The 25,804-nt window shown below is 37.2% G+C and overlaps 1 protein-coding gene across 2 annotated transcripts in view; it reads left to right on the plus strand.

Annotated features, from left to right (window-relative positions):
* Positions 1-25,804, plus strand: part of WDR11 (WD repeat domain 11) — a 68,740-nt gene that overhangs the window by 3,060 nt on the left and 39,876 nt on the right. For both annotated transcript variants that reach the window (XM_043597716.1, XM_043597717.1), the window contains exons 3-11: positions 3,292-3,445; positions 4,387-4,560; positions 6,586-6,772; positions 9,263-9,428; positions 9,855-9,969; positions 11,047-11,242; positions 11,539-11,642; positions 15,084-15,260; positions 18,631-18,715. In XM_043597716.1, coding sequence (XP_043453651.1) covers positions 3,292-3,445; positions 4,387-4,560; positions 6,586-6,772; positions 9,263-9,428; positions 9,855-9,969; positions 11,047-11,242; positions 11,539-11,642; positions 15,084-15,260; positions 18,631-18,715 — 1,358 coding nt within the window. The remainder of the gene's footprint in view (positions 1-3,291; positions 3,446-4,386; positions 4,561-6,585; positions 6,773-9,262; positions 9,429-9,854; positions 9,970-11,046; positions 11,243-11,538; positions 11,643-15,083; positions 15,261-18,630; positions 18,716-25,804) is intronic.

Genomic DNA, 25,804 nt, shown 5'->3' on the forward strand with positions numbered 1-25,804 from the left:
TTTTCGTGTGTTAATTGGCCATTTGTATATCTTCTTTGAGAAGTGTCTATTTTAGTCCTTTGCCCATTTTAAAATTGTGTTATCTTCTTATGGAGTTATTAGAATTCTTTATATATTCTACAGGTGTGTTCATCAACTGTTGTCTCTTAGGAGACATATGGTTAGTAAATATTTTCTCTCGTTCTGTAAGTTGTCTTTCACTCTCTTGATGGTGTCCCATAAAACATGAAAGTTTTATTATTATTATTATTATTATTTTAACGTTTATTCATTTTTGAGAGACAGAGAATGAGCAGGGAAGGGGCAGAGAGAGGGAGACACAGAATCTGAAGCAGGCTCCAGGCTCTAAGCTGTCAGCACAGAGCCCAGTGCAGGGCTTGAACTCACGAACAAACTGGATCATGACCTGAACCGAAGTTGGACACTCAACCGATTGAGCCACCCAGGCGCCCCAAACATGAAAGTTTTTAATTTTGATGTCCAATATGTCCATTTTTTCTTGTTTTTTCTGTTGTTAAAATTTACACCTTTGTTTTCCTCTAAGAAATTCTAAAGTTTTAGCTCTTAGATTTAGATTCATAATCCATTTTGAATTAATTTTTATATATAATGTGAAGTAGGGAAAATTCAGATGCCTTGTATCCTGCGATCTTGTTATTAAACTCATTAGACCTAGTAGCTCTGGGGACACTTTTTACATAGTCATGTTATCTGCAGATAACAGTTTAGTTTTTTCATTGATAATCTATTATGTCTTCTATTTTTTTTCTCGTCATATTCATATTGCATTGGCTAGGACCTCTACTATAATGAATAGGAATGGTGAGAAAATACTTTTGTTCCTGAGCCCAGGGGGAGGGCATTCAGTCTTTCACTGTTAAGTCTGAGGTTAGGTACAGGGTTTTATTTTGAGAAAAATAGGTTCTCTCTCTCACCTACTCCCCAATCTTTTTGGCATTTCTGGAGTTTTCACTTCTTTGTGTGGATCCATGTTTCAGTCTGGTATTATACTCCCTTTGCTTGAAGAAATTCCTTCAAGTTCTTGAGGTATATGTCTAATCTAGGATGATTCTCTTGGCTTTTATTTGTCTATAAAGGTATTTCATCAGTTTTTTTCTCTTATAATGCTTTAAAGATATTCCACTGTATGTGCAAACTCAAACACACAGCATTGCATAACTTCTGAGAGAAATTCTTATCTTTATTTCTCTACATGCAATGTATGTTTTCTCATTTGGCTGCCTTCAGGATTTTCTCCTTATCCTTAGTTTTAGCAGTTAGATTAGGATATATATAGGTGATTTTAAACACACACACACACACACACACTGCTTGGCATTTACATAAATGGAATTCAAGCACTTACATACATGCATACGGTCAATTCTTATCTATGATAGTTTTATTCTGTAAAGTTGATGCAAACGCTGAAATTGGTGAATACTGAAATGTTGATTACTTCTAGAGGAAATACAGGTTAGGTTCCTGTGAGCCTCCTGTCATAACATTTTCATCAACTGATCAGTATATAACCTTGTTTCATATGTGTTTTTGTTGATTCATTAACATTGAGCTCACAGCCAGCAGCACTAAAGCTCATGCCTGAACAGAGCTTATCTCGTGTTTTTTCCAGAAGGCACATCACAGCTTCTTAGGCTTGGGACCACTAGATAGCACTTGGGCACTGTGCTTGGGGACCATTTTGAATTTGAACAATGAAATCCTCAAGAAAAAGCACAAAACGTAAAAGACTCTTAACTGTAGAGAACAAACAGAGGGTTGAAGGAGGGGTGGTGGGTGGGAGGGGGGATGGGCTAAATGGGTAAGGGGCATTAGGGAAGACACTTGTTGGGATGAGCACTGGGTGTTATACAGAGGGGATGAATCCCTGGAATCTACTCCTGAAATCATTATATCACATATGCTAACTAACTTGGATGTAAATTAAAAAGTAAATAAATTAAAAAAAAAAAAAAACCGCTTGTTTGCGTTATGAGAGCTGAAACAAGCACATTTTGTTTTATGTGGGAATTTTCACCCCGTGCATGTGTCTGTGAATGACAGTGAAAGCCCTGCAAATACTGATTTTTTTAAATAAAAGCATCAATTTCAGTGAGGAGGCAAACTCACACAGCATCTGCAAATAATGAGTCCTGACTGTATACACACAAAAATATACACATAAATGCACATTCAAACATGTATGCTCGTACACATTTATACACATATGTTTTATTAAAAAAAATTCTGGCCTGAGGAAAAGATGTATTACAATAGAATTTTAAGCCTTCTCAACACTAAAGTTCAGGAAATGTTTTGTTGCTATCTTTTTCGTGAATGCTGTAGGAATTGGTTTCATACTTCCCTGCCTTAGCATTAGGCATAAACGTGTGTTTACGTATATATACGCACAAGTATCTATATGCATATGTTTATGTATGTATATATTGGAAGATTCTGTGGCATTTGGGTTCATTATTAAACACATACTTGCTGAGCACTAGCTTTGGCACTGTGTTAAGGTCTGGGGATAGCAATATGACTGAGCCCTGTGTGATCCTGCCCCGTGGAGCTTACAATTCATGGGTTGGTGATATAGGTCAGAACAGGGTAAATAAAGCAACTACCAATTGTTGTTTGGAAAATCCTTTGAAGAAAACAAGCTGGATGCTGAGCTAGGACAGTGGAGAGATCGTGGCCTTGGAAGGCCATGGCTTCGGGCAAAATGAAGACCATATGTTTTATTCCTGTCTCTAACCATCGGTATTTAATGCTCAGGATTAACCTGATTTGTGCCAGAATTCTTGTGTGTTTTTTTTTTTTTTTTTAATTCCTCTCAAGATGTTGCTTGAGGTATGAAGCATTCCTTTTTTTTTTTTTTCCAGAGAGGAAAAATTAACATTTTTTTCCCCCAATTTTAGGAAAAGGACAGTTAGAGGATTTTTGCTTGCTTTTATTTTTTCCTATTTTTTCCTCTGCAAGGCTTTGGTCTTTCTAAGTTTTCTCCTTTTAATTAGGAGAGGAGAATATGGAAAACCATTCTGCTTAGCAGTTTAGGATTTTACATGTCTTGTCATGATTAGATCTTATGATTGCAATGCAACTTAAAAAACATCACAAATAATAAGTCTGATTTTTGAGACAGAAACCAGTTTCCTGTTTATTCTTTCTAAATATTTTTGTAACATAAGTGCAGACTGTATTTGGGGTTCTGGTTGATGTTCTATGAAAATTGTGTTTAGTTTCATCCAGTACAAGTATTTACTTGATTTGATTTCTTCTTGATACTAGGTTAAATGGGCCAGGGAAAACTATCACCATAACATTGGCTCACCATATTCCTTGCGCTTAGCTTCTGCTGATATCAATGGAAAGATCATCGTTTGGGATGTAGCAGCGGGAGTAGCTCAGTGTGAGATCCAAGAGCATGCCAAACCTATTCAGGGTGAGGAAAGTCTGTGCTCTGCTAAGTGTTTGTGTTAATACACTTACTCTTAGAATGGTTTTTCCCCCTTTAATTTCATCACTTCCCAGTTAACGCTTGATTGTGTTTAGCCTGTTCTGTTGACCTGAATCTAGCTTTCTTTTCCTTATCAGTGTATTTCTGTACGTTTCCTCAAATCTCAGCTGATCTGTGCTTCTGTAAATTGTGCTGATTTTAACATTGACTTCAGTCAAGCATGATGAGAAAAATGAAGCTGCTATAAACAATATTGTAATCTAAGCTATAACAGACGTAAACTTGGCTGAACTGCTATTTTGAATTAGCCCTCAGTGCTTACTTTCTGTTAATAGAGATGATCCACATTTTATTTTCATTTGCCTATAGATCATTTGTTTGTTTATGTTACTGACTTAAAACCAATGTAGTATTCTTTAGATTCCAGGCTTTGACTGAGTGGCTTTCCTGACTGAATGAATTTTTTAAAAATTCATTTAAAAATGTTTTGTCGAGTGTTTTGTACTAGGTGCTGAACTAGATGTTTATTGTTTATTATTGTGAGAATACACCTGAAACTCTGCAAAGTTCTATTAAGTAATTCCACGAAAATGTTAGGAGAATATGACCTTGATCATGGCCAGCACAGTCTAAGGCACAAAGTTTTAAGTAATGACTAGTGAAAACTGTCTTGTATTTTCTTTGAAGTAATTTGAAAATGTTGACCTTGAGGTTCTACTGTCCAGACAGCTCATTTTTACATAAAATTGTACTTTTTCTGTTCATTCTTCACATAAATACCCATATATGCAACATAGGGAGAAGGGAAGTTGGGATTTTAAGGATTATGAAAAACAAAACAAAACAAAACAAAGTAAATGTCAAGAATACATTAGCCAAGAGTTCTGAAGTGATTTCTGAATTTTGCCTTTATCCGGTCTTTACAGATGTTCAGTGGTTGTGGAATCAAGATGCTTCCCGAGATTTACTACTTGCTATCCATCCACCAAATTATATTGTGCTTTGGAACGCAGATACCGGCACCAAACTGTGGAAGAAGAGCTATGCAGATAACATTCTTTCTTTTTCTTTTGACCCTTTTGATCCCTCACATTTAACTTGTGAGTAATAGTCTCTGGTGGAAAATGAGTTCTTCATAATATAGTTAATACTATATACATAAAATATGCACAACCCGCATCGTACATCTATAAAGTGAAAACAACTGAGCAAAGCGGAGAAGTCCATATATCTGCAGCTCCTAATACAGACACTAAATCATAATCCCGTATCATTTGCAAGTATTTTGATGGTTAGAAATTTAAATCAGCAAGCTGTACCTTCACTGTGTTGAATTCGTAAATAGAATTAGATTAGCCAGGGAGAGGGAGTTGCTGGGCTATGCTAATTCAGGCTTAATTAAATTTGTTTTTCTAGGGACATTTAAAGAACCTGAGTCAAGAGTTTCATTTAGTATGTGGCCAAATTCAGTTCCTCTTTTAAAAAAACCGTTTAAATTCATGCCATGTGTCTTGAGTGCCATAAACAGACGCATGTGAGGAACAGAATAAGCCCAAGGGGATTTTTTCTTGCAGAGGTTGTTTTTGCCAGTGCGCTTTTGATAATTCACTGAGCTGCTGATCTAAAAACTAGAGTTGTTGTCAGACATGTATTTTTGTAACTAAATGATTTAGGAGAGGTTCCTTTTTCAGTATCTGACAGGTATTTCTTGAGCTATCACTACATGCCAGGCATAAAGGAAATGAAGGGGTAGGGGGGGTGGGATGGGCAGGTTGTCAGATTAGACAAAGTGGTCAGAATAGACTTCATTTTGATTTTTGATCAAAAACTGGAGAGGTAAGGGAATTAGCTGCGGTAAAGAATGTTTTCCCTGAATTTGAATGACTCGGAGTTCTGACTTTTATCTACCGGAGTGTGTTCTTACTGAGTGTCTATTTGTGTGTCGGAGAAGGAAGAGAAGGGTGTACAAACAGAAACTAAAATGGGCAGTGTGGCCATGGAGCTCCAGCAGTGTGTGGTTAGGCTTTGCATGTTTCTATCTGTGTATACGATCATGTGCCTACACGAACTCTCTGCCTAGTTTGTGTGGTGCCGTGGGGACGCAGGGGAGGGCTGCGTTAGCTGGTCGACTCGGGGAGGGAGGGCATCATAAAAATGGGGAATGAATGAGACCTTGGAAAGTGAGTTCTGTCATCTGAAAAGGAGATAAGGCCTCAGGCTAACTTACTGCATCTCTGTAATTTGGTTGATAAAAGCACTGTATATTTCAAAGCTTCAGTTCACCCAACATCTTTGATTTACTCCTATTGAATGTGCTAAGGCTGTCATAACTCTTGAATACTTCTTTGCTCTCTGTGCTTAAGGCAGCCTCACTGTCTGCAGGAAGCCAGGGTAGACAAGATTTCTCTGTTCAGATATCCTTGTAACGGCACCAGTTTTGGAGGGAGATTATTTTTCAGTCATAAAAAGGCATAATTTGTGTTGGTAAATGTGGTGCTGCCTTCTTGAATACTTCTGTTTCCTGTACATTCATTTAGTAAGCCATTGTTGGCACTCTATTTTTACTCTAGATATAAGGAGAAAAAGAATACTCTTTCATATTTCCTGAGGTTCAGTCCAATGCTCCAGAAGAAAAAGGAAATAGATTGAGTAGCTCATGATAATCATAAAAAATTAATAACACATCAAATATTTGAACTTAGCTACGTGTGATATGTAGAGTCTCTTATATATGGGATTTTTTTTTCGTCTGTGAATTTTATATTCTGAAAAGTCTTTGGATTTTGAAGTTAACGGATATAATGAAGAAAGGTTTTTAATGAAAGTCCGTGCACTGAATTTATTTGGAAGAACAAACATTTGTTCTTTCTGCCGGCAACCGTCTGGTATCGTTTTAATATAAAACATTAATTTAAAACACTGAGCTTGGAGGCCTCCGATGAATTGTAATGGACCACCTGTTTGACTTCAACTTGGAGAACATTCCAGTTATGTTATGACTACATTACACTGCCAGTTCTATATTACTAAAATTATCATTACCTTGCTTTCAGGCTTGTATTGGAATAAAACTCTGCGCTAAACTTGATTAAACTTTAATCAGAGTTTTGCTTCTCTCAATATAGTACTCACCAGCGAGGGTATTGTATTCATCTCAGACTTCTCTCCAGCCAAGCCTCCCTCGGGCCCTGGGAAAAAAGTTTACATATCCAGCCCACACTCCAGTCCAGCTCATAACAAGCTGGCTGCAGCCACAGGGGCCAAGAAGGCTCTTAATAAAGTAAAAATCTTAATTACTCAAGAGAAACCTAGGTAAGTTACAAGTATAAAACTAATAACCTTCATCTATTCACCGTTTATCTGCCATCCATTCATGCAGCATCATTTTTGAAGATGTACTTATACTGGTTTTCTTCTTTACCTCCCCCTTTCTTATTTCTGGTTTTGTATGTACAGGAGGAGAATGTTCTGTCTCTTCCCCAAAGAGGAGATTCTGCATTAAACACAGTTCCTTCATTTCTATTCATTGTGCTAACCTCTCCCCCACTAATTTTTACAGATCACAGTTTTTGACTTCAGTTTTTTTTTTTTATCTCTGCAAGTATAAGATGAAGATTTTAAAGTTGGCTGTTGAGTACATTAAAAATTTGGGGGAAAAAGCTGGATTTTCATTTTAAATATATTTTCCTGACATAAATGCCGTGCAGTCTCATTAGCTGCTAAAATACGTGTGTTTCTCTTACACATGTGAAGATGTTTCCTATACTGGTAAAGGACCAGGATTCTAGGGAACAGTATAGCTGTGTGACTCAGAAAGTTCTTTAATGTTGCTCAGATTTCAGTCTCCCAATCTCTAAAACAGTGTTCTAAAGGATTTTAGATGGTCGTTGTAAGGATTAATAGATACAGTAACTTAAGTACTTAATGTAGTGGCTGATACTTAGCAAGCATTTATTTGGTAAATGCTACCTGTTGTTTATCTCAGAAATTGGAACGGAATAAAATTTTATTTTAAGTAGCTAATTTTATGCATTAGAAATAGATTTTAGTCCTTTTTTTCCCTAGAGAGCTATGATTGTTGTTATATTTTTATTGCTTTGGCAGTTTTTTGGCATTCATTTTAAAAAGGCTCTTATTTTTAATGTGCTAAAATTATTCTCTCTAGATTTTATGGTTAATTACCTGAAAAATATATGCTAAAATACAAATAGCTCTACAAATATATTCTGAATTTATATATAAGTATCATTTTTATGTATTCAGCCATAGGCTGATTACATTCACTAATTTATCCCCCACCCTGTGCCGAAATAATTTAAGATTGTTCCTTAAATGCCTTAAGAGAATTTTCTATTTTTTTTTTTTGTTTGATTCTGTGTTATAAATACATCTTTTGAAGTCTGAATTGTTTTATGTTATGATTTGGGGAAATGAATTCCTAGTCCCTTCAAATAGAACCATTCCAGGTGCATTCACATCCATCGTTACATACCCAACTGCAGTTCTGGGCAGCATTACGGTGCCTATTTTATAAGTGAGGAAATTGAGTTCCACATTGTTTGAAATATGTTCCTCAAGCTTGCCCAACTAGGAAATGGCAGAGCCAGGATTTTAATGCAAGCTGTGTCCCTCTTCTAGTCCTCTAGTCTAACTTTATTTTAATTTGAAACGTTTTAATCATTATAGAAAAGGAAAACAGCACATAATTTTATGTTTATTCCTATTTAAATATGTTTAATATGAAGAGTTGTGATTAAATATATGCAAGTCACAAACGACTAAAATGATTCTTGAGTCTCTTGAACAGTCTTCTGCAATCGTTATATAGTTTTATTAATTTTATTTACACAGAAGAAAATGCTGTGATAAGTGAATATGATGCCCTTCTTTGTTTCAAAAAAGATTTAAGACTACTTAAAAGTGAATGAAGGCAGAGGGGAAGTGACTTGCCCAAGGCCATACAGATAGTTCATTGACTCCTGATCCAGGGGCCCTAATTGGCCGAATTATTTTTGTTTTGATGCTGAGTCTTGATTTCAGCAGTCTGTCTGGTACCTTTTTTTTTTTTTTTTTTAAATATTTGAGAGAGAGCACACGAGCTGGGGAGAGAGGAGAGAATCCCAAGCGGGCTTCACTCTCAGCACGGGGCCCGATGTGGGGCCCTAGCCCACGGACCGTGAGATCATGACCTGAGCCAAAGTCAGTAGTCGGATGCTTAACTGACTGAGCCACCCAGGTGCCCCTGTTTGGTGCTTCTAATTGCAAAATAAAAATAAAACTACTGGGGCGGTTGGGTGGCTTAGTCGGTTGAGCATCTGACTCGGTTTCGGCTCAGGTTGTGATCCCAGAGTCGTGGGATCGAGCCCTGTGTTGTGCTCCACACTGAGCATGGAGCCTGCTTGGGATTCTCTTCCCCTTCTCTGCCCCTCTCCCCTCACTCATGCTCTCTTTCTCTCTAAAGTAAACAAAATTTAAAACTTTTAAATAAGTGAATAAAACTCTCTTATGAATGCCAGTACAGTTTTGTCACCTACCGTCTTACAGACTTCGTACTTTACATTTCTCAGAAATTTAGAAATGTCTCTAATCTATGCAATATTGTTGTCATAAATTTGGATTTGGGCACATAGTAGAGAAATAGTTTTAGATGCTAGTCCCTGTTGGTCATTTCAGGAAACAATTGTACATTCATATTGACAGTTCTGTGGAAAGGACAAAATTCAGTATTTTATTAGCTTTTTCTGATATGAATAAAGTCTTTGACTCATTTCTTGATGCCTAAAATACATTTACTTTTTTCAGTGCTGAATTTATAACTCTCAATGACTGCCTTCAGTTGGCATATCTGCCTTCCAAAAGAAATCACATGTTGTTACTCTATCCTCGGGAGATTTTAATCCTTGACCTTGAGGTGAATCAAACAGTGGGTGTGATTGCAATAGAACGAACGGGAGTTCCATTTCTGCAGGTATCTGTGATTTATAAATTGCATCCCCAAAAGTTGATTATGAATGTTATAGAAAGAAAAAACATAATCGTAGAAATGTCCTTAGTTCCACCTTCTCTTTTCTGTTTATTTAGAAATTAACAATGTTGTCATATATTCCGATTTTTCTACACTTTCAATTGGTTTGATTTACCCTAGAAATTCTTCTGACTGGTCTGGAGATAAGTATTGAACTATTTAAGTTACCTAGACAAAGACAAATTTTTTATGTATATAAGTGGAGTTTTTGAATGTTCATTTAGTTTAAAGCTTGGAGATTATGTGTGTATTTTTGTTTTCCTTTTATTTTTCTTTTGCCCATATTCTCTAAATATGAGTTCTGAGCTTCCCAGTATATACTCTTTAATCTATTGTGTTTTTAAAAATGATTATATTATCTTTTTAAAGGTAATACCCTGCTTTCAACGAGATGGTTTATTTTGCCTACATGAAAATGGTTGCATAACTTTACGTGTTCGAAGATCTTATAACAGCATTTTTACCACTTCAAATGAGGAGCCAGGTGAGTTTATATCTCAGAATAATATTAATGTATTTTTCTTTAGAATTTCATAAACCTTCATGTGGCAGATACCAGCCAAAGCATAGAGTTAATGGTAATCCTGGCCTTGAGAAGGTAGTATATGGTTGTGCCCTGGATCGGGCTCCACACTGACAACACAGAACCTGCTTGGGATTCTCTGTCTCTGTCTCTCTCTCTGTCTCTGTCTCTCTGTCTCTCTCTCTCTGTGCCCCTCTCCCATTCATGCTGTCTCTGTCTCTCTCGAAATAAATAAACTTAAAAAAAAAAAAGTAGAATATGGTCATAATAGGGGCATAAAAAAGCACAAGCCCAAGATTCATCTCTTGGTGTTACAATAGTGTTCGTCCTACACAGCAAAGAAAGTAATGATTTGTAATTCCTTCTCAGTTGTATCCATGAGCCAAGTAGGTATTATCTTTGTGAATTTTTCTTCAGCACAAGTAGACCCAGTAAAATACCTTTGTCATTACACTCCCTGACTTCACCTCTGCTTTAGGCATTTCCATTGTAAAATGACATGGGTTAATAAGTCACCAGGGTACTCAGTTGTCATTTTCAGTCTTCTCCTGGAGAATGAAAGCAGTGTTTTGTAAAGTGATGTATACATAAAGGCAAAGGTGACTTTCACATCTTTTGTAGAGAGCCATTATTTTCGGGCTCATTATATAGACCACTGTAAATTATGATGCTCTATAGTGTACTGTACGTTACTTAATCATATCACTGTTGATCCTTTTTCAAAGTTATTTCCTTTTTTAAAAATATTAAAAAACAAGCCATATTGATTATAGTTTTTATTTTGGAAATTAAACTTGGTGTAGACCGTCGTTAAATGAATTATATTTGTATTCTGAAATTAGTAGTAATTGTAAAGAGAGAAGGCATGTGTGACAGACTCTGCACTAGTGAAGGAATGATGTTCTTTTTAGTTGCGGTTTGATTTGAACTAAATAGTGATACTGCTGCGGTTGTTTTCTATTTAAAAGAAACAATAAAAGAAAATTTAAAAGAAAACATTTAAAAGAAATATTTAAAAGAAAACAATACTGTGTTAAGATCCAGATCCTGTCCAGGAACTTACCTATGATTTACGAAGCCAATGCGATGCCATCAGGGTGACAAAAACCGTGCGTCCCTTCAGTATGGTGTGTTGTCCTATCAATGAGAATGCAGCTGCCCTCGTTGTGAGTGACGGCAGGGTCATGATATGGGAGCTAAAGTCTGCTGTTTGTAACCGAAGCTCACGGAACAGGTAAATGAATCAACGGGATCATTTTCTGGTTTGTTTCCTCTTTTTAAAAGATTACCAGAGTCATATGAAAATAGCAGGGACTTTTATTCCTACAGAAAATATTTTTAAAGTGAGAATTCAGACTTTAGATTATCAGGGAATTGTGTATATCTGCCAGGGAAATTTGCCTATGGGTAAGATTAATAAGTACTGTAAAAGTGGGTAGAATGCCACGATTCGAAAATGGTAATTTGAGTTACTGAAATGTGACGTCGGTTTTAAATATGTGAAATCATGTAATTGTTATGTCTTTGCAGTAGTTCTGGTGTGTCACCTTTATATTCACCAGTGTCTTTCTGTGGAATTCCTGTAGGAGTGCTACAGAATAAACTCCCAGACCTCTCCTTAGACAACATGATTGGTAAGCTATTTTCTTTCCTCTAACGTTTAGGTTAGGTATTCTTCTTGAAGGGCAAAATTAATAGTCTCTGGTTTGCAATTATTATAAAGTCAAAGTTAATACTTGAGAAAACTAAAATGTGGAATCATTCTTCCCTCAATAAATCCGAGAGTATGAAATATTTAAGCATAAAAGCCTAGATGAGCATTACAGTTATTAGAATTAGAAAATGTTCATTCATGAGAGATTCTGATTCAAATGAAGGGGATGACATTAGGCCTCCGAATGCCAGATGTAGTCTGTGCTGAGTCCTGCCCTACCTCCCCAGGGCCTTCATGCTGGCTGGTCCCTTCACTCTGAACACATACTTTCTTTCTCTCCCTTTCTGCTACTCCTAATTCAAGATTCAGCTTGAGTGTTGCTTTCTTTAGTCTCCCTAGCCTGACCTAAATGGTCTTCATTTGTGGTCCCTAACAGTGGTCGGTTGATTGTAGTGATTTTGTTTCCTCCAGTAAATTATAAACCCTGTAAGTTTGGGTCAGTGTTTGATTCCACTTTGTATCCTGAGCACTCAGCAAAGAGCCTTGTACATTCAAGATGTGCAGTATACATTTGTTGAAGGAACAAAGTGAGCAGTTTTAGAAAAAGGTTATTTTAAACATTTTGATGTACATTTTAAAATTTTCATGTTGGGGATTCTTTCAACAAATATTTAATTACAGATAAAACATTGTTTCAGAGTTATTTAAGTATTATAGGGTCAGTATATACTAGAGGAAGAATGAGGATTTATGATTTCAAATATTGTACAACTAGAAATTATAACTATGCCAAGGAGTTTTGATGTCTAATTCTTTGAAAATTGTGGCTCTGGCTCATAAAGGATTTTCTGTACCGTTATTTGTAAAATTGATATTATTTAGTAGGTTTTTTTTAAATGCTGATGATGATTATACTAGAAAGAACATTACCATATTGATCTTTAAAAAAAATTTTTTTTAACATTTATTTATTTTTGAGAGAGAGAGAGAGAGAGAGAGAGAGGGACAGAGCACGAGCAGGGGAACCCACGGACCATCAGATCATGACCTGAGCTGGGTGTCAGATGCTTAACCAACTGAGCTACCCAGGCACTCCTCCCTTATTAATCTTTTTAATCAGAGATGACATTTAGGGCACCTGAGTGGCTCAGTTGGTTAAGCATCTGACACCCAGCTCAGGTCATGATCTCACGGTCTGTGGGTTCGAGGCCCACGTTGGGCTCTGTGCTGACAGCTGGGAGCCTGGAGCCTGCTTCGGATTTTGTGTCTCACTCTCTCTCTGCCCCTCCCCCACTTGTGCTCTGTCTCTCAAAAATGAATAAAAGTTTAAAAAAAAATTTTTTTTTTAAATCAGAGATGACATTTATTGGTGCTGTGCTAAATGCCCTGCATGTTACCTTAATAACCCTGCAAGGTGGGTAATACTATTCTTATTTCTATTTTATGTAAGTGGGAACTGAGACCCAGAGAGATTTAAAAAACTTGTCCCAAACCACACAGCCAGTAAGTGGAAGAGCCCCCATGTGAGCCCAGTCACCCGGTCTGGAATCTGCTCCTTGGCCATGACCTCCAGTCCTGGCTGCTCTACTGTGATCTTAGGCAAGACCTGACTTCTCCAGGCCTTGCTTTTCTCACGATTCTTCCCATTTGCAAAATCCTTTTGCTCAATGACACTAACTTGTATATTTAAAATTCTTTCTCCTCATCTTCCAAACATAATCCATATGAGGAAGTTTAGACACATACTTGTTTTGCAGAATTCATTTTGTCAGTAACACAGTTTGCTGAGTTAATTGACCTTGTCTTCACTTAATATAAAATATTAAAGTGAAAAGAATTATAAACACTCATGCATAGAACTAATCAGTAATATGAAGCCCACAGGAGGCTGAAATTTCATGCTGTTTAGGTATCTAAGTGATATAAATTACATTTTTTTAAGAGACAAAAGGATACGGATTGTATACAATTCCTGACAATGTAGTTGATTTAAAAGCATTAAATAAATAAAGCTTTGTTACTTGAAAACATTTTAATTAAAACTTTTAATTAAACTTTTAATTTGAAATTCACTATGTCCTTAGTGATAATTGAAAGCAATTCATTTAAATACAGAGGCCTGATTTATATTCATTGGGTAAAGCCTGCTGCTTTTTAAGACCTAATCTGCCCTACCTTGTGAATTGCCTCTATGGGAGAAGTTTGAAGAAAAATATGGCCATTCTCAGAAGTCAACTCCAAGCTACAGAGGGTTGGTAAACATGGTACCTATATGTTGAACTTCACATTCCTTTAGACTCTGTTTTTTGTTACCAAAGGCTGATATCAATTGTATCACTGATCTTAAGGGATCATTTTATTTGGATTAAATTGATGGCCATTTTTCCTGTACGTCTTATGAATTTTAAAGTGTCGCTTTATTAAAACGACTTTATAGCTTCAGAAAGTTATAGTCAACATTCAGAGTCCCATCATCCACTTACAGTAATTATTTACATTTTCCCCTTTCACAGTGTATGTGTGGTGTGTGCATACATATGTATATGTATGTGTCTACACACACCCACGTGGACTCATGTATCCTTTCTTATGTGTTCTTGACGACTATGTCCCAGTATTCAGTAGTGGTTTATAGGAAGAAAATTTGTATATTATACTCTTTTTAGTGAGTGGTCTTGATTTTGTTGTACTCTTCATATTCACGTTTTGTTAAAATGGTTTTACCGAATCTATTTAGTTTGAGACTTAATAACCTAAGTATAAATGCTATATCTGAAAATAATGCCCATCTAACTGTCAACCATGACAGTTTACACATTATTTATACCATATATTAACATATATTCTCATGTTTGTATGTAACGTATATAACTTATTTATATGTGTTATTTTATATGTTCATATATGAAGTATTTAATTATAAGGCTTAAATTTTATAATTACATTGACACACTAAGATTTCCCATTAGAAATCTAGATGGGTTCTTTGAACCTGCAGTTGGCGATTACTATTTTATGTATACTTGAGCAAGTGCATCAGTTTGAAAAGCAACCCTTTAAAAAGGCAGGAGGTAAGGTGGGAATGTACTGCAATATCCCACTCCGTAGAAGCTGCTCTCGAACCCAGGTCCCCTCATTGGCTTTGTTTGGTGTCCTCGTACCCGGAACTCAGGCTGAAATCATGCTTCTTAGATGACAGGTCCCTGAAGTCCGGACAGCAGTACTCCGGAGTGGTCTGTCCTCTGAGATGGTAGACGGTGCGGTTTAAGTCCCATAGCCAAGTACAGAACCACTGTTCAGCTGTAGCCCCTCGGGTGCTGCGTGATACCCTGTAGGTCTGAAGAGTATTTCCACTGAAAAGTTTCTTTACCTTTCAGCATACGTTATAATGAATATGTTTGTATTTTTGATTACCGATCAGGACAAAGCGCCATCGCCGGGGAGGAGCATCCTAAAAGCCCCGTGCTGCAGGAAGTGCACCTCAGGTTCCTGCTGACGGGACTGCTTTCAGGGCTGCCCTCACCTCAGTTCGCCATCCGCATGTGCCCACCGCTGACCACAAAAAACATCAAGGTGTATCAGCCACTGCTTGCTGTTGGTGCGTATTGGACCTGTTCTTTTTTTAGTCCTTCATGCCTCCTTTCGTTTATAAGACATTTAAGTTTGCTGGTTACTGGAAAATCCTTCCTTTGAGGATAAGGACGAAGAGGCCCAGTGAAATCACGTATATACACATCTTAAAGTATTTTGCTTCTTGGGGCGCCTGGGTGGCTCGGTCACTTAAGAGTCCAACTCTTGACTTCGACTCAGGTCATGATCTCTCACTGTGTGAGTCTGAGCCCCGCATCAGGCTCTGCTGACAGCGTGGGGTCTGCTTGGGATTCTGTCTCCCTCTCTCTGTGCCCCTTCCCTGCTTGCTCTCTATCTCTTCTCAAAATAAAAATAAACTTAACATTTTTTTTCTTTTTTCTGTCCTTTTAAGCCACCCTTTTTAGTCATTTAATTTAATTTAAAAATTTTTTAAGTTTATTTATTTTGAGAGAGAGAGTGTGAGCACAGGGTAGGGGCAGAGAGAGAGAATCCCGAGAAGGCCCTGCGCTGTTAGTGTGGAGCCCAGTGTAGGGCTAGAACTCATGAATTGTGAGATCATGACCTGAGCCCAAACCAAGAACCTACCAAGCCATCTAGGCACCCCTATTCATTCATTTTGATCGCAGTGTTCACTCCTCCACCTGACCCTGGGTGATAGAGCCCCTGACACAATGGGTATCTTTCTGAAATGTTAAGAGGATAATCCCTGTGTGATGCTGAATCCAGATTCCTTGTCTTCTTTTGGACTACCCAAGGCTTATTCTGTGCATGTCGTTTTGTTTTGGGTTTTTGTTAATGAATAACATAATCACAGCTAGTATTTTAATGATAGCAGTGCTCTTCATCTGGTATGAATTGTGTATGAAATGTTGTTTAAAGTGACTGTGGTCTCTCTAAAATAAGATTTGCCTTTTGGGTTGAAATTGCAAAGTTTTGTAGTATAGATAGAAAATTGGTCTGGGTTTCAACTTGCTGTCACATTAACTTATAGTAATGTGAGTAACCTAACTTCCTTTATAGAGGAAAGCAAATTTTAATTTGCTATTAAGTATATAAGGTTAAAGTCCATTTCTCTAATTTCAAAAAGTATATTCATTTGAAATTGTCAACATTTTTTCTTAAGAGGCTGTTGGTTGGCTTCTGGCTTTCACTCTGGGCCTGTAACACGATTTGTGATTTTTTTTTTTTTATCCTAAAATGAAAACCTGACCCACAGTTATTTTGTTGCTAGGATGTCTCAGCGTCTCAGCTAACAGTTGACTTGTGAGTACTGAAGGCTCACTGGAGTAATTCTATTTGTCAGTGTTCTGATTTTCCCATTTTTCCTATCACTGTCTTCCAAAAGTGGTTTGCGTTTTAAGGTTTGGTAGTCTGTGTGTACATGTGTCCACATTTATGTAAATCAAATATTTAGTTTTTGCTTCAGAAACTATTAAGCCTCTTATAGAAATTTTAATTGGAATTTGTCAGTGTACATTATATGGACGTGCATGTACAGTGTCAGTATACCTAATTTGTGAAATAGGATTTGGTCAATTTCTTGGAGAAAATTACTTCTTGGCACAGCTAAATAATAAGAGCTGAGTCGGGATCTGAGATTTCCCTCTTTTTTAAAATTTTTTTTTACAACTTCTTTTAAGTTTATTTTTATTTATTTTGGGAGAGCGAGTGAGCAAGGGGTGGGGGGGAGAGGGCGAGGGCAGAGAGAGAGGGAGACAGAATCTCAAGCACACGCTACACTGTCACCACAGAGCCTGATGTGGGGCTCAAACTCACAAACCCGTGAGATCATGACCTGGGCTGAAATCAAGATTTGGATGCTTAACCGACTGAGACACCCAGGCGCCCCAGGATCTGAGATTTCTGTTGTAGAAGAAGCTCTATTGTACTGGTGTGTCGTGACAGTCAAGTCATTTATTGAGTTTAATACAATCACAAAGTAAAAGGAAAAAACATAAAGAAGTGCCTAAGCTTTTGTAGAGTCACTAGGGGAAAAGAGGCAGAGTTCCACTGTGGAATTCTTCCTCCTATAGCACCCCTAGAAGATTAGATCATAGGTTCAACGTCATCAAAACTTGCAGAATATAGAAATCATTTGATTATTATGAAGATCTGTTAATTGAAAGATTTTCGTAATTTTTTAGATATTGTCTCAGTGCTAGAAGTTACTAATTATTTAGTAATTTTTTAGATATTGTCTCAGCGCTAGTGTCTCAGCGCTAGATCATAGGTTCAGCGTCATCAAAACTTGCAGAATATAGAAATCATTTGATTATTATGAAGATCTGTTCATTGAAAGATTTTCGTAATTTTTTAGATATTGTCTCAGCACTAGAAGTGACTAATTATTGTGGAATAGATGATAAATGCACCCAAGTATGATAGTGTATTTTCCTAAAATAGTTTTCTAAAATATTTAATGAAGCTTTATTCAGCAGGTGAGCTAAAATTGGAGCTTACCTAGCATTTTTACTTCTTTTATTATTATTATTCTGTTATTTCTACATTCGATTACTTTGCATGAATCCATTCATTTTTTAAAGTCATGTGCAGTGAGAAAGTGATTGGCCAACAAGTTATACTGTTGACTTTTCTGGCTTCATTTATAAAAGCATTTTAAGGACTGAAACTTTACTTTTTTAAGTATGGCCATGTCCCTTCAAATTAAATTTTAGACACACACACTACCTGAGACCATGAAAAGCATTAGGCATAATAATAACTATAAACCAAATTTACACTGATAACAGAAATAGTACTTAGTTTGTGCTAGGTACTATACTAAGTGTTTAAAATATGTCTTCTAATTTACTCTCCAGCACATAGATTTTCTATGGGAATAAGAACACAGATTAGTATAGGTAGGTGATTTGTAAGACTAAGACAGAGCCAGAGCTTGACCTCAGGCTTGTAATCCACAGTGAACCGCCATACTTGACCATCTCTATGATTTATGTAATGTAAAAGACAAAACAAAAAAATCTTTGTAAAGAAGAATGCAAAAGTCCTGCTTAATGAGTTCTGCTAGGTTGCCTTTTTGAGGACCAGCTATATAGTAAACACTCCAAATCTCAGAAAGTATGAGTTATCATGTATAAAAAAGCTCAGCAAAATGCTTCTTCAAATCCTGTGTGTATTGAGTTAGAGTTTTGAAGTCTTTCTGTAAAAACCTATCCCTGGATTTAGGTAGGATTCAGACCACGTAAGATTTTTTGAGAAGAGAGAAGACAAAGAAATTAACTCTTTCTTCACTCATCGCTTGGGTTCCTTTTAGAAAAGGTAAATTTATAAAATGATGAAAATCTTGAGAAAAGACTTGTTGGAAAGATCTGGAACTCCCATTAGATTAATACCCTTCTTTTACATCATTTCGATAGGTACAGGTAATGGTTCTGTCCTGGTGTACCATCTCACCAGTGGGCTGCTGCACAAAGAGTTAAGCGTCCACTCATGTGAAGTCAAGTGAGTATGTCGTTGTGACATTGACATCACAAATATAAGAATACTGGAAAAAAGTTCTGGTAGAATTTTCTACATTGAATCCTCTGCAGAGGTGATTATTTGCCTGGAAACTTTGAACAGCGATTATTCAGGTTTAGAGTAATGGTTATGTTAATCAAGGCTGAGCACTAATTGTTTGCTTTGTGAAAGGGTATTATGCAGTGGGAAATTTTCTTTCTACCTTTTATGGCTGCATCTTATTTCTACAGTCTAGGATATTTTCTCACTAGATATCACTGCATTTCCTTGTTCATATTTCTATTATTTGTTTTTCATGTCTATAGAGATCCATCAGTAAGACTATTCCTGAAAAATTTGAATCAAGTTGTTTTAACTATTAACAAATCTGATTTGTTTTTTGTTTCAACACCATGAGGAAAGGACCAAACTGTATGGCATTTCTTCTTTCATTTTGAGAGGTGATGTGTTTTATGAGTTCTGTGCATTCAGAGATGTCTGAGGGAAGAAGGTTGCTTCCTGTTTTAATGTGCGCGCATTATCTGCTCCGTAGCTTTTTTTTTTTTTTAATTTTTTTGGAAATGTTTATTTCTGAGACAGAGACAGACAGAGCATGAGTGGGGGAGGGGCAGAGAGACAGGAAGACACAGAATCTGAAGCAGGCTTCAGGCTCTGAGCTGTCAGCACAGACCCCGATGCAGGGCTCGAACTCACGAACCGTGAGATTGTCAACTCAACCGACTGAGCCACCCAGGCACCCAGATAGCTTCTTTTGTTGATGGCATGACTGCTTTTCTTTGCCCCAGCAAAGATGGATTGTGAAGTTATGCATGTATAATATAAATTTATCACATTTCTACCATTTTTGATCTTTTAACAAACATAAGAAAGGCTATTTTCTGTCCTTTGTACTTTATGTAATTATAGGTCTCACGCATATGTTAAAATTCGTATGATCCCTTAGTGAACACGTTATTCTGACTAATTGTGTTTTCCGAATGGGGAAGGGTTAACCCTTTAAGTATCACCACTTCTGATTGTGATGGAAGTTCCAGGAAAGCTTACATTGCCTTCAAGTGTTGTTTGTGGTGCAGCCCAAATGACTGTCGGTTGCCACCTTATGCTGTGCCCTCCAGCAGCCCCTTAAATACCTTTCCGTGGAGTCGTAATGTCTTTAGAAATCACTAGGGTGTCGGGTGCAGTGACACAGGTCTGAGTTTGGCCCATTTCAGGCTCTTGTTCGTCTTTTCTTCCGGTAGACCTTTCTGCCACTGCTTATACCTGCTCTCTCCCTTTCTTGCCTGCATTTCTTCTCTTGACATTCCCTTTCACCCTTGCCTTTGTGTAGTGTTTCCTTCTGTGGGTGACACCAGCCAGTCAGACTCTCCATTTAATCACAACGTGTTCTGAGGATTGTGTTAAGTGCTAATATTTTGCATGACCATTTCATTGTATCCCCACTACAACTTTATGTGGTAGGCACTATTTTTATTCCCATTTTACAGAAAAAACTCAGTATTGTAATGTGTGAAACAGTAGATGGAATTTAACCTGGGCGTTTCAGGCTTCAGAACTGACCTTTATTTATAGTACATGGGCTACGTCTCCAGCTAAAAAAATGCATGTAGCACACATTTTGGCAACAAGATAAAAATGTTGACTGATCTGGGATTCATATACCTGCTTCTGGAAAATCAGGTCATTTTCATTTTTTTCTGAACACTGAAATCTTTAATAAAGACTCAATAGCTAGTTTATCAGCAAGCTATTAGTTTGTTTTTTTTTTTATAAAGCCATGGCAAACTAATTTTATCTCATTTTATTTATTTATTTATTTATTTATTTATTTATTTATTTTAATGTTTATTTATTTATTTTTTTTAATATGAAATTTATTGTCAAATTGGTTTACATACAACACCCAGTGCTCATCCGAACAGGTGCCCTCCTCAATACCCATCACCCACCCCCCCCTCCCTCCCAACCCCCATCAACCCTCAGTTCATTCTCAGTTTTTAAGAGTCTCTTATGGTTTGGCTCCCTCCCTCTCTAACATTATTTTCCCTTCCCCGCCCCCATGGTCTTCTGTTAAGTTTCTCAGGATCCACATAAGAGTGAAAGCATATGGTATCTGTCTTTCTCTGTATGACTTATTTCACTGAGCATAACACTCTCCAGTTCCATCCGTGTTGCTACAAAAGGCCATATTTCATTCTTTCTCATTGCCACGTAGTATTCCATTGTGTATATAAACCACAATTTCTTTATCCATTCATCAGTTGATGGGCATTTAGGCTCTTTCCATAATTTGGCTATTGTTGAGAGTGCTGCTATAAACATTGGGGTACAAGTGCCCCTATGCATCAGCACTCCTGTATCCCTTGGGGAAATTCCTAGCAGTGCTACTGCTGGGTCATAGAGCAGGTCTATTTTTAATTTTTTGAGGAACCTCCACACTGTTTTCCAGAGTGGCTACGCCAGTTTGCATTCCCATCAACAGTGCAAGAGGGTTCCTGTTTCTCCACATCCTTCCAGCATCTGTAGTCTCCTGATTTGTTCATTTTAGCCACTCTGACTGGCATGAGGTGGTATTGCAGTGTGGTTTTGATTTGTATTTCCCTGATGAGGAGCGATGTTGAGCATCTTTTCATGTGCCTGTTGGTCATCCAGATGTCTTCTTTAGAGAAGTGTCTATTCATGTTTTCTGCCCATTTCTTCACTGGATTATTTGTTTTTCAGGTGTGGAGTTTGGTGGGCTCTTTGTAGATTTTGGATACTAGCCCTTTGTCCAATAACTCATTTGCAAATATCTTTTCCCATTCCACTGGCTGCCTTTTAGTTTTGTTGATTGTTTCCTTTGCTGTGCAGAAGCTTTTTATCTTCATGAGGTCCCAATAGTTCATTTTTGCTTTTAATTCCCTTGCTTTTGGGGATGTGTCAAGTAAGAAATTGCTGTGGCTGAGGTCAGAGAGGTTTTTTCCTGCTTTCTCCTCTAGGGTTTTGATGGTTTCCTGTCTCACATTCAGGTCCTTTATCCATTTTGAGTTTGTTTTGTGAATGGTGTAAGAAAGTGGTCTCGTTTCATCCTTCTGCATGTTGCTGTCCATTTCTCCCAGCACGATTTGTTAAAGAGACTATCTTTTTTCCATTGGATATTCTTTCCTGCTTTATCAAAGATTAGTTGGCCATACTTTTGTGGGTCTAGTTCTGGGGTTTCTATTCTATTCCATTGGTCTATGTGTCTGTTTTTTGTGCTAATACCATGCTGTCTTGATGATTACAGCTTTGTAGTAGAGGCTAAAGTCTGGGATTGTGATGCCTCCTGCTTTGGTCTTCTTCAAAATTACTTTGGCTATTTGGGGCCTTTTGTGGTTCCATACAAATTTTAGGATTGCTTGTTCTAGCTTGGAGAAAAATGCTGGTGCAAGTTTGATTGGGATTGCATTGAATGTGTAGATAGCTTTGGGTAGTATTGACATTTTAGCAATATTTATTCTTCCAATCCATGAGCACAGAATGTTTTTCCATTTCTTTATATCTTGTTCAATTTCCTTCATGAGCTTTCTATAGTTTTCAGCATACAGATCTTTTACATCTTTGGTTAGGTTTATTCCTAGGTATTTTATGCTTCTTGGTGCAGTTGTGAATGGGATCCGTTTCTTTATTTGTCTTTCTGTTGCTTCATTATTAGTGTATGAGAATGCAACTGATTTCTTTACACTGATTTTGTATCCTGCGACTTTGCTGAATTCATGTATCAGTTCTAGCAGACTTTTGGTGGAGTCTGTCGGATTTTCCATGTATAATATCATGTCATCTGCAAAAAGTGACAGCTTAACTTCATCTTTGCCAATCTTGATGCCTTTGATTTCCTTTTGTTGTCTGATTGCTGATGTTAGAACTTCCAACACTATGTTAAACAACAGCAGTGAGAGTGGACATCCCTGTCGTGTTCCTGATCTCAGGGAGAAAGCTCTCAGTTTTTCCCTATTGAGGATGATATTAGCTGTGGGCTTTTCTTAAATGACTTTTATGATGTTTAAGTATGTTCCTTCTACCCTGACTTTCTCGAGGGTTTTTATTAAGAAAGGATGCTGAATTTTGTCAAATGCTTTTGCTGCATCGATTGACAGGATCATATGGTTCTTATCTTTTATTTTATTAATGTGATGTATCGCACTGATTGATTTGTGAATGTTGAACCAGCCCTGCAGCGCAGGAATGAATCCCACTTGATCATGGTGAATAATTCTTTCTATATGCTGTTGAATTTGATTTGCTAGTATCTTGAGAATTTTTGCATCTGTATTCATCAGGGATATTGGTCTGTAGTTCTCTTTTTTTGTTGGGTCTCTGTCTGGTTTAGGAATTAGAGTAATACTGGCTTCATAGAATGAGTCTGGAAGTTTTCCTTCCCTTTCTATTTTTTGGAACAGCTTGAGAAGGATAGATATTATCTCTGCTTTAAATGTCTGGTAGAATTCCCCTGGGAAGCCATCTGGTCCTGGACTCTTACTTGTTGGGAGATTTTTGATAACTGATTCAATTTCTTCGCTGGTTATGGGTCTGTTTAAGCTTTCTATTTCTTCCTGTGTGAGTTTTGGAAGTGTGTGGGTGTTTAGGAATTTGTCCATTTCTTCCAGGTTGTCTAGTTTGTTGGCATATAGTTTTTCATAGTATTCCCAGATAATTGCTTGTATTTCTGAGGGATTGGTTGTAATAATTCCATTTTCATTCATGATTTTATCTTTTTGGGTCATCTCCCTTTTCTTTTTGAGAAGCCTGGCTAGAGGTTTATCAATTTTATTTATTTTTTCAAAAAACCAACTCTTGGTTTCATTGATCTGTTCTACAGTTTTTTTAGATTCTATATTGTTTATTTCTGTTCTGATCTTTATTATTTCTCTTCTTTTGCTGGGTTTGGGGTGTCTCTGCTGTTCTGCTTCTATTTCCTTTAGGTGTGCTGTTAGATTTTGTATTTGGGATTTTTCTTGTTTCTTGAGATAGGCCTGGATTGCAATGTATTTTCCTCTCAGGACTGCCTTTGCTGCCTCCCAAAGCGTTTGGATTGTTGTATTTTCATTTTCATTTGTTTCCATATATATTTTTAATTTCTTCTCTAATTGCCTGGTTGACCCATTCATTCTTTAGTAGGGTGTTCTTTAACCTCCATGCTTTTGGAGGTTTTCCAGACTTTTTCCTGTGGTTGATTTCAAGCTTCATAGCATTGTGGTCTGAAAGTATGCATGGTATGATCTCAATTCTTGTATACTTATGAAGGGCTGTTTTGTGACCCAGTATGTGATGTATCTTGGAGAATGTTCCATGTGCACTCGAGAAGAAATTATATTCTGTTGCTTTGGGATGCAGAGGTCTAAATAACCTGTCAAGTCCATCTGATCCAATGTATCATTCAGGGCCCTTGTTTCTTTATTGATCCTGTGTCTAGATGATCTATTCATTGTTGTAAGTGGAGTATTAAAGTCCCCTGCAATTACCACATTCTTTATTTAAAAAAAATTTTTTTTTTAACGTTTATTTATTTTTGGGACAGAGAGAGACAGAGCATGAACGGGGGAGGGGCAGAGAGAGAGGGAGACACAGAATCGGAAACAGGCTCCAGGCTCCGAGCCATCAGCCCAGAGCCCGACGCGGGGCTCAAACTCACGGACCGCGAGATCGTGACCTGGCTGAAGTCGGACGCTTAACCAACTGCGCCACCCAGGCGCCCCTACCACATTCTTATCAATAAGGTTGCGTATGTTTGTGATTAACTGTTTTATATATTTGGGGGCTCCCGTATTCGGCGCATAGACGTTTGTAATTGTTAGCTCTTCCTGATGGATAGACCCTGTAATTATTATATAATGCCCTTCTTCATCTCTTGTTACAGCCTTTAATTGAAAGTCTAGTTTGGCTGATATAAGTATCTGATATAAGCTATTCCAGCTTTCTTTTGACTTCCAGTAGCATGATAGTTCTCCATCCCCTCACTTTCAATCTTAAGGTGCCCTCAGGTCTAAAATGAGTCTCTTGTAGACAGCAAATAGATGGGTCTTGTTTTTTTATTCATTCTGATACCCTATGTCTTTTGGTTGGAGCATTTAGTCCGTTTACATTCAGTGTCATTATAGAAAGATACGGATTTAGAGTCATTGTGATGTCTGTAGGTTTCATGCTTGTAGTGATGTCTCTGGTACTTTGTCTCACAGGATCCTCCTTAGGATCTCTTATAGGGCTGGTTTAGTGGTGATGAATTCCTTCAGTTTTTGTTTGTTTGGGAAGACCTTTATCTCTCCTTCTATTCTAAATGACAGACTTGCTGGATAAAGGATTCTTGGCTGCATATTTTTTCTGTTCATCACATTGAAGATTTCTTGCCATTCCTTTCTGGCATGCCAAGTTTCAGTAGATAGATCCATCACTAGTCTCATTGGTCTCCCTTTATATGTTAGAGCATGTTTATCCCTAGCTGCTTTCAGAATTTTCTCTTTATCCTTGTATTTTGCCATTTTCACTATGATATGTCGTGCAGAAGATCGATTCAAGTCACGTCTGAAGGGAGTTCTCTGTGCCTCTTGAATTTCAGTGCCTTTTTCCTTCCCAGATTAAGGAAGTTCTCAGCTATGATTTCTTCAAGTACACCTTCAGCACCTTTCTCTCTCTCTTCCTCCTCTGGAATCCCAATTATGCATATATTATTGCATTTTATCACATCATTTAGTTCTCTAATTCTCCCCTCATACTCCTGGATTTTTTTATCTCTCTTTTTCTCACCTTCCTCTTTTTCCATAATTTTATCTTCTAATTCACCTATTCTCTCCTCTGCCTCTTCAATCCGAGCTGTGGTCTCCTCCATTTTATTTTGCAGCTCATTTATAGCATTTTTAGCTCCTCCTTTCTGTTTCTTAGTCCCTTGATCTCTGTAGCAATAGATTCTCTGCTGTCCTCTATACTTTTTTCAAGCCCAGCGATTAATTTTATGACTATTATTTTAAATTCATTTTCTGTTACATTGCTTAAATCGTTTTTGATCAGTTCGTTAGCTGTCGCTACTTCCTGGAGTTTCTTTTGAGGAGAATTCTTCTGTTT

The sequence above is a fragment of the Prionailurus bengalensis genome, chromosome D2 (genome assembly GCF_016509475.1).
Source record: "Prionailurus bengalensis isolate Pbe53 chromosome D2, Fcat_Pben_1.1_paternal_pri, whole genome shotgun sequence".
In the NCBI taxonomy this organism is placed as follows: domain Eukaryota; kingdom Metazoa; phylum Chordata; class Mammalia; order Carnivora; family Felidae; genus Prionailurus; species Prionailurus bengalensis.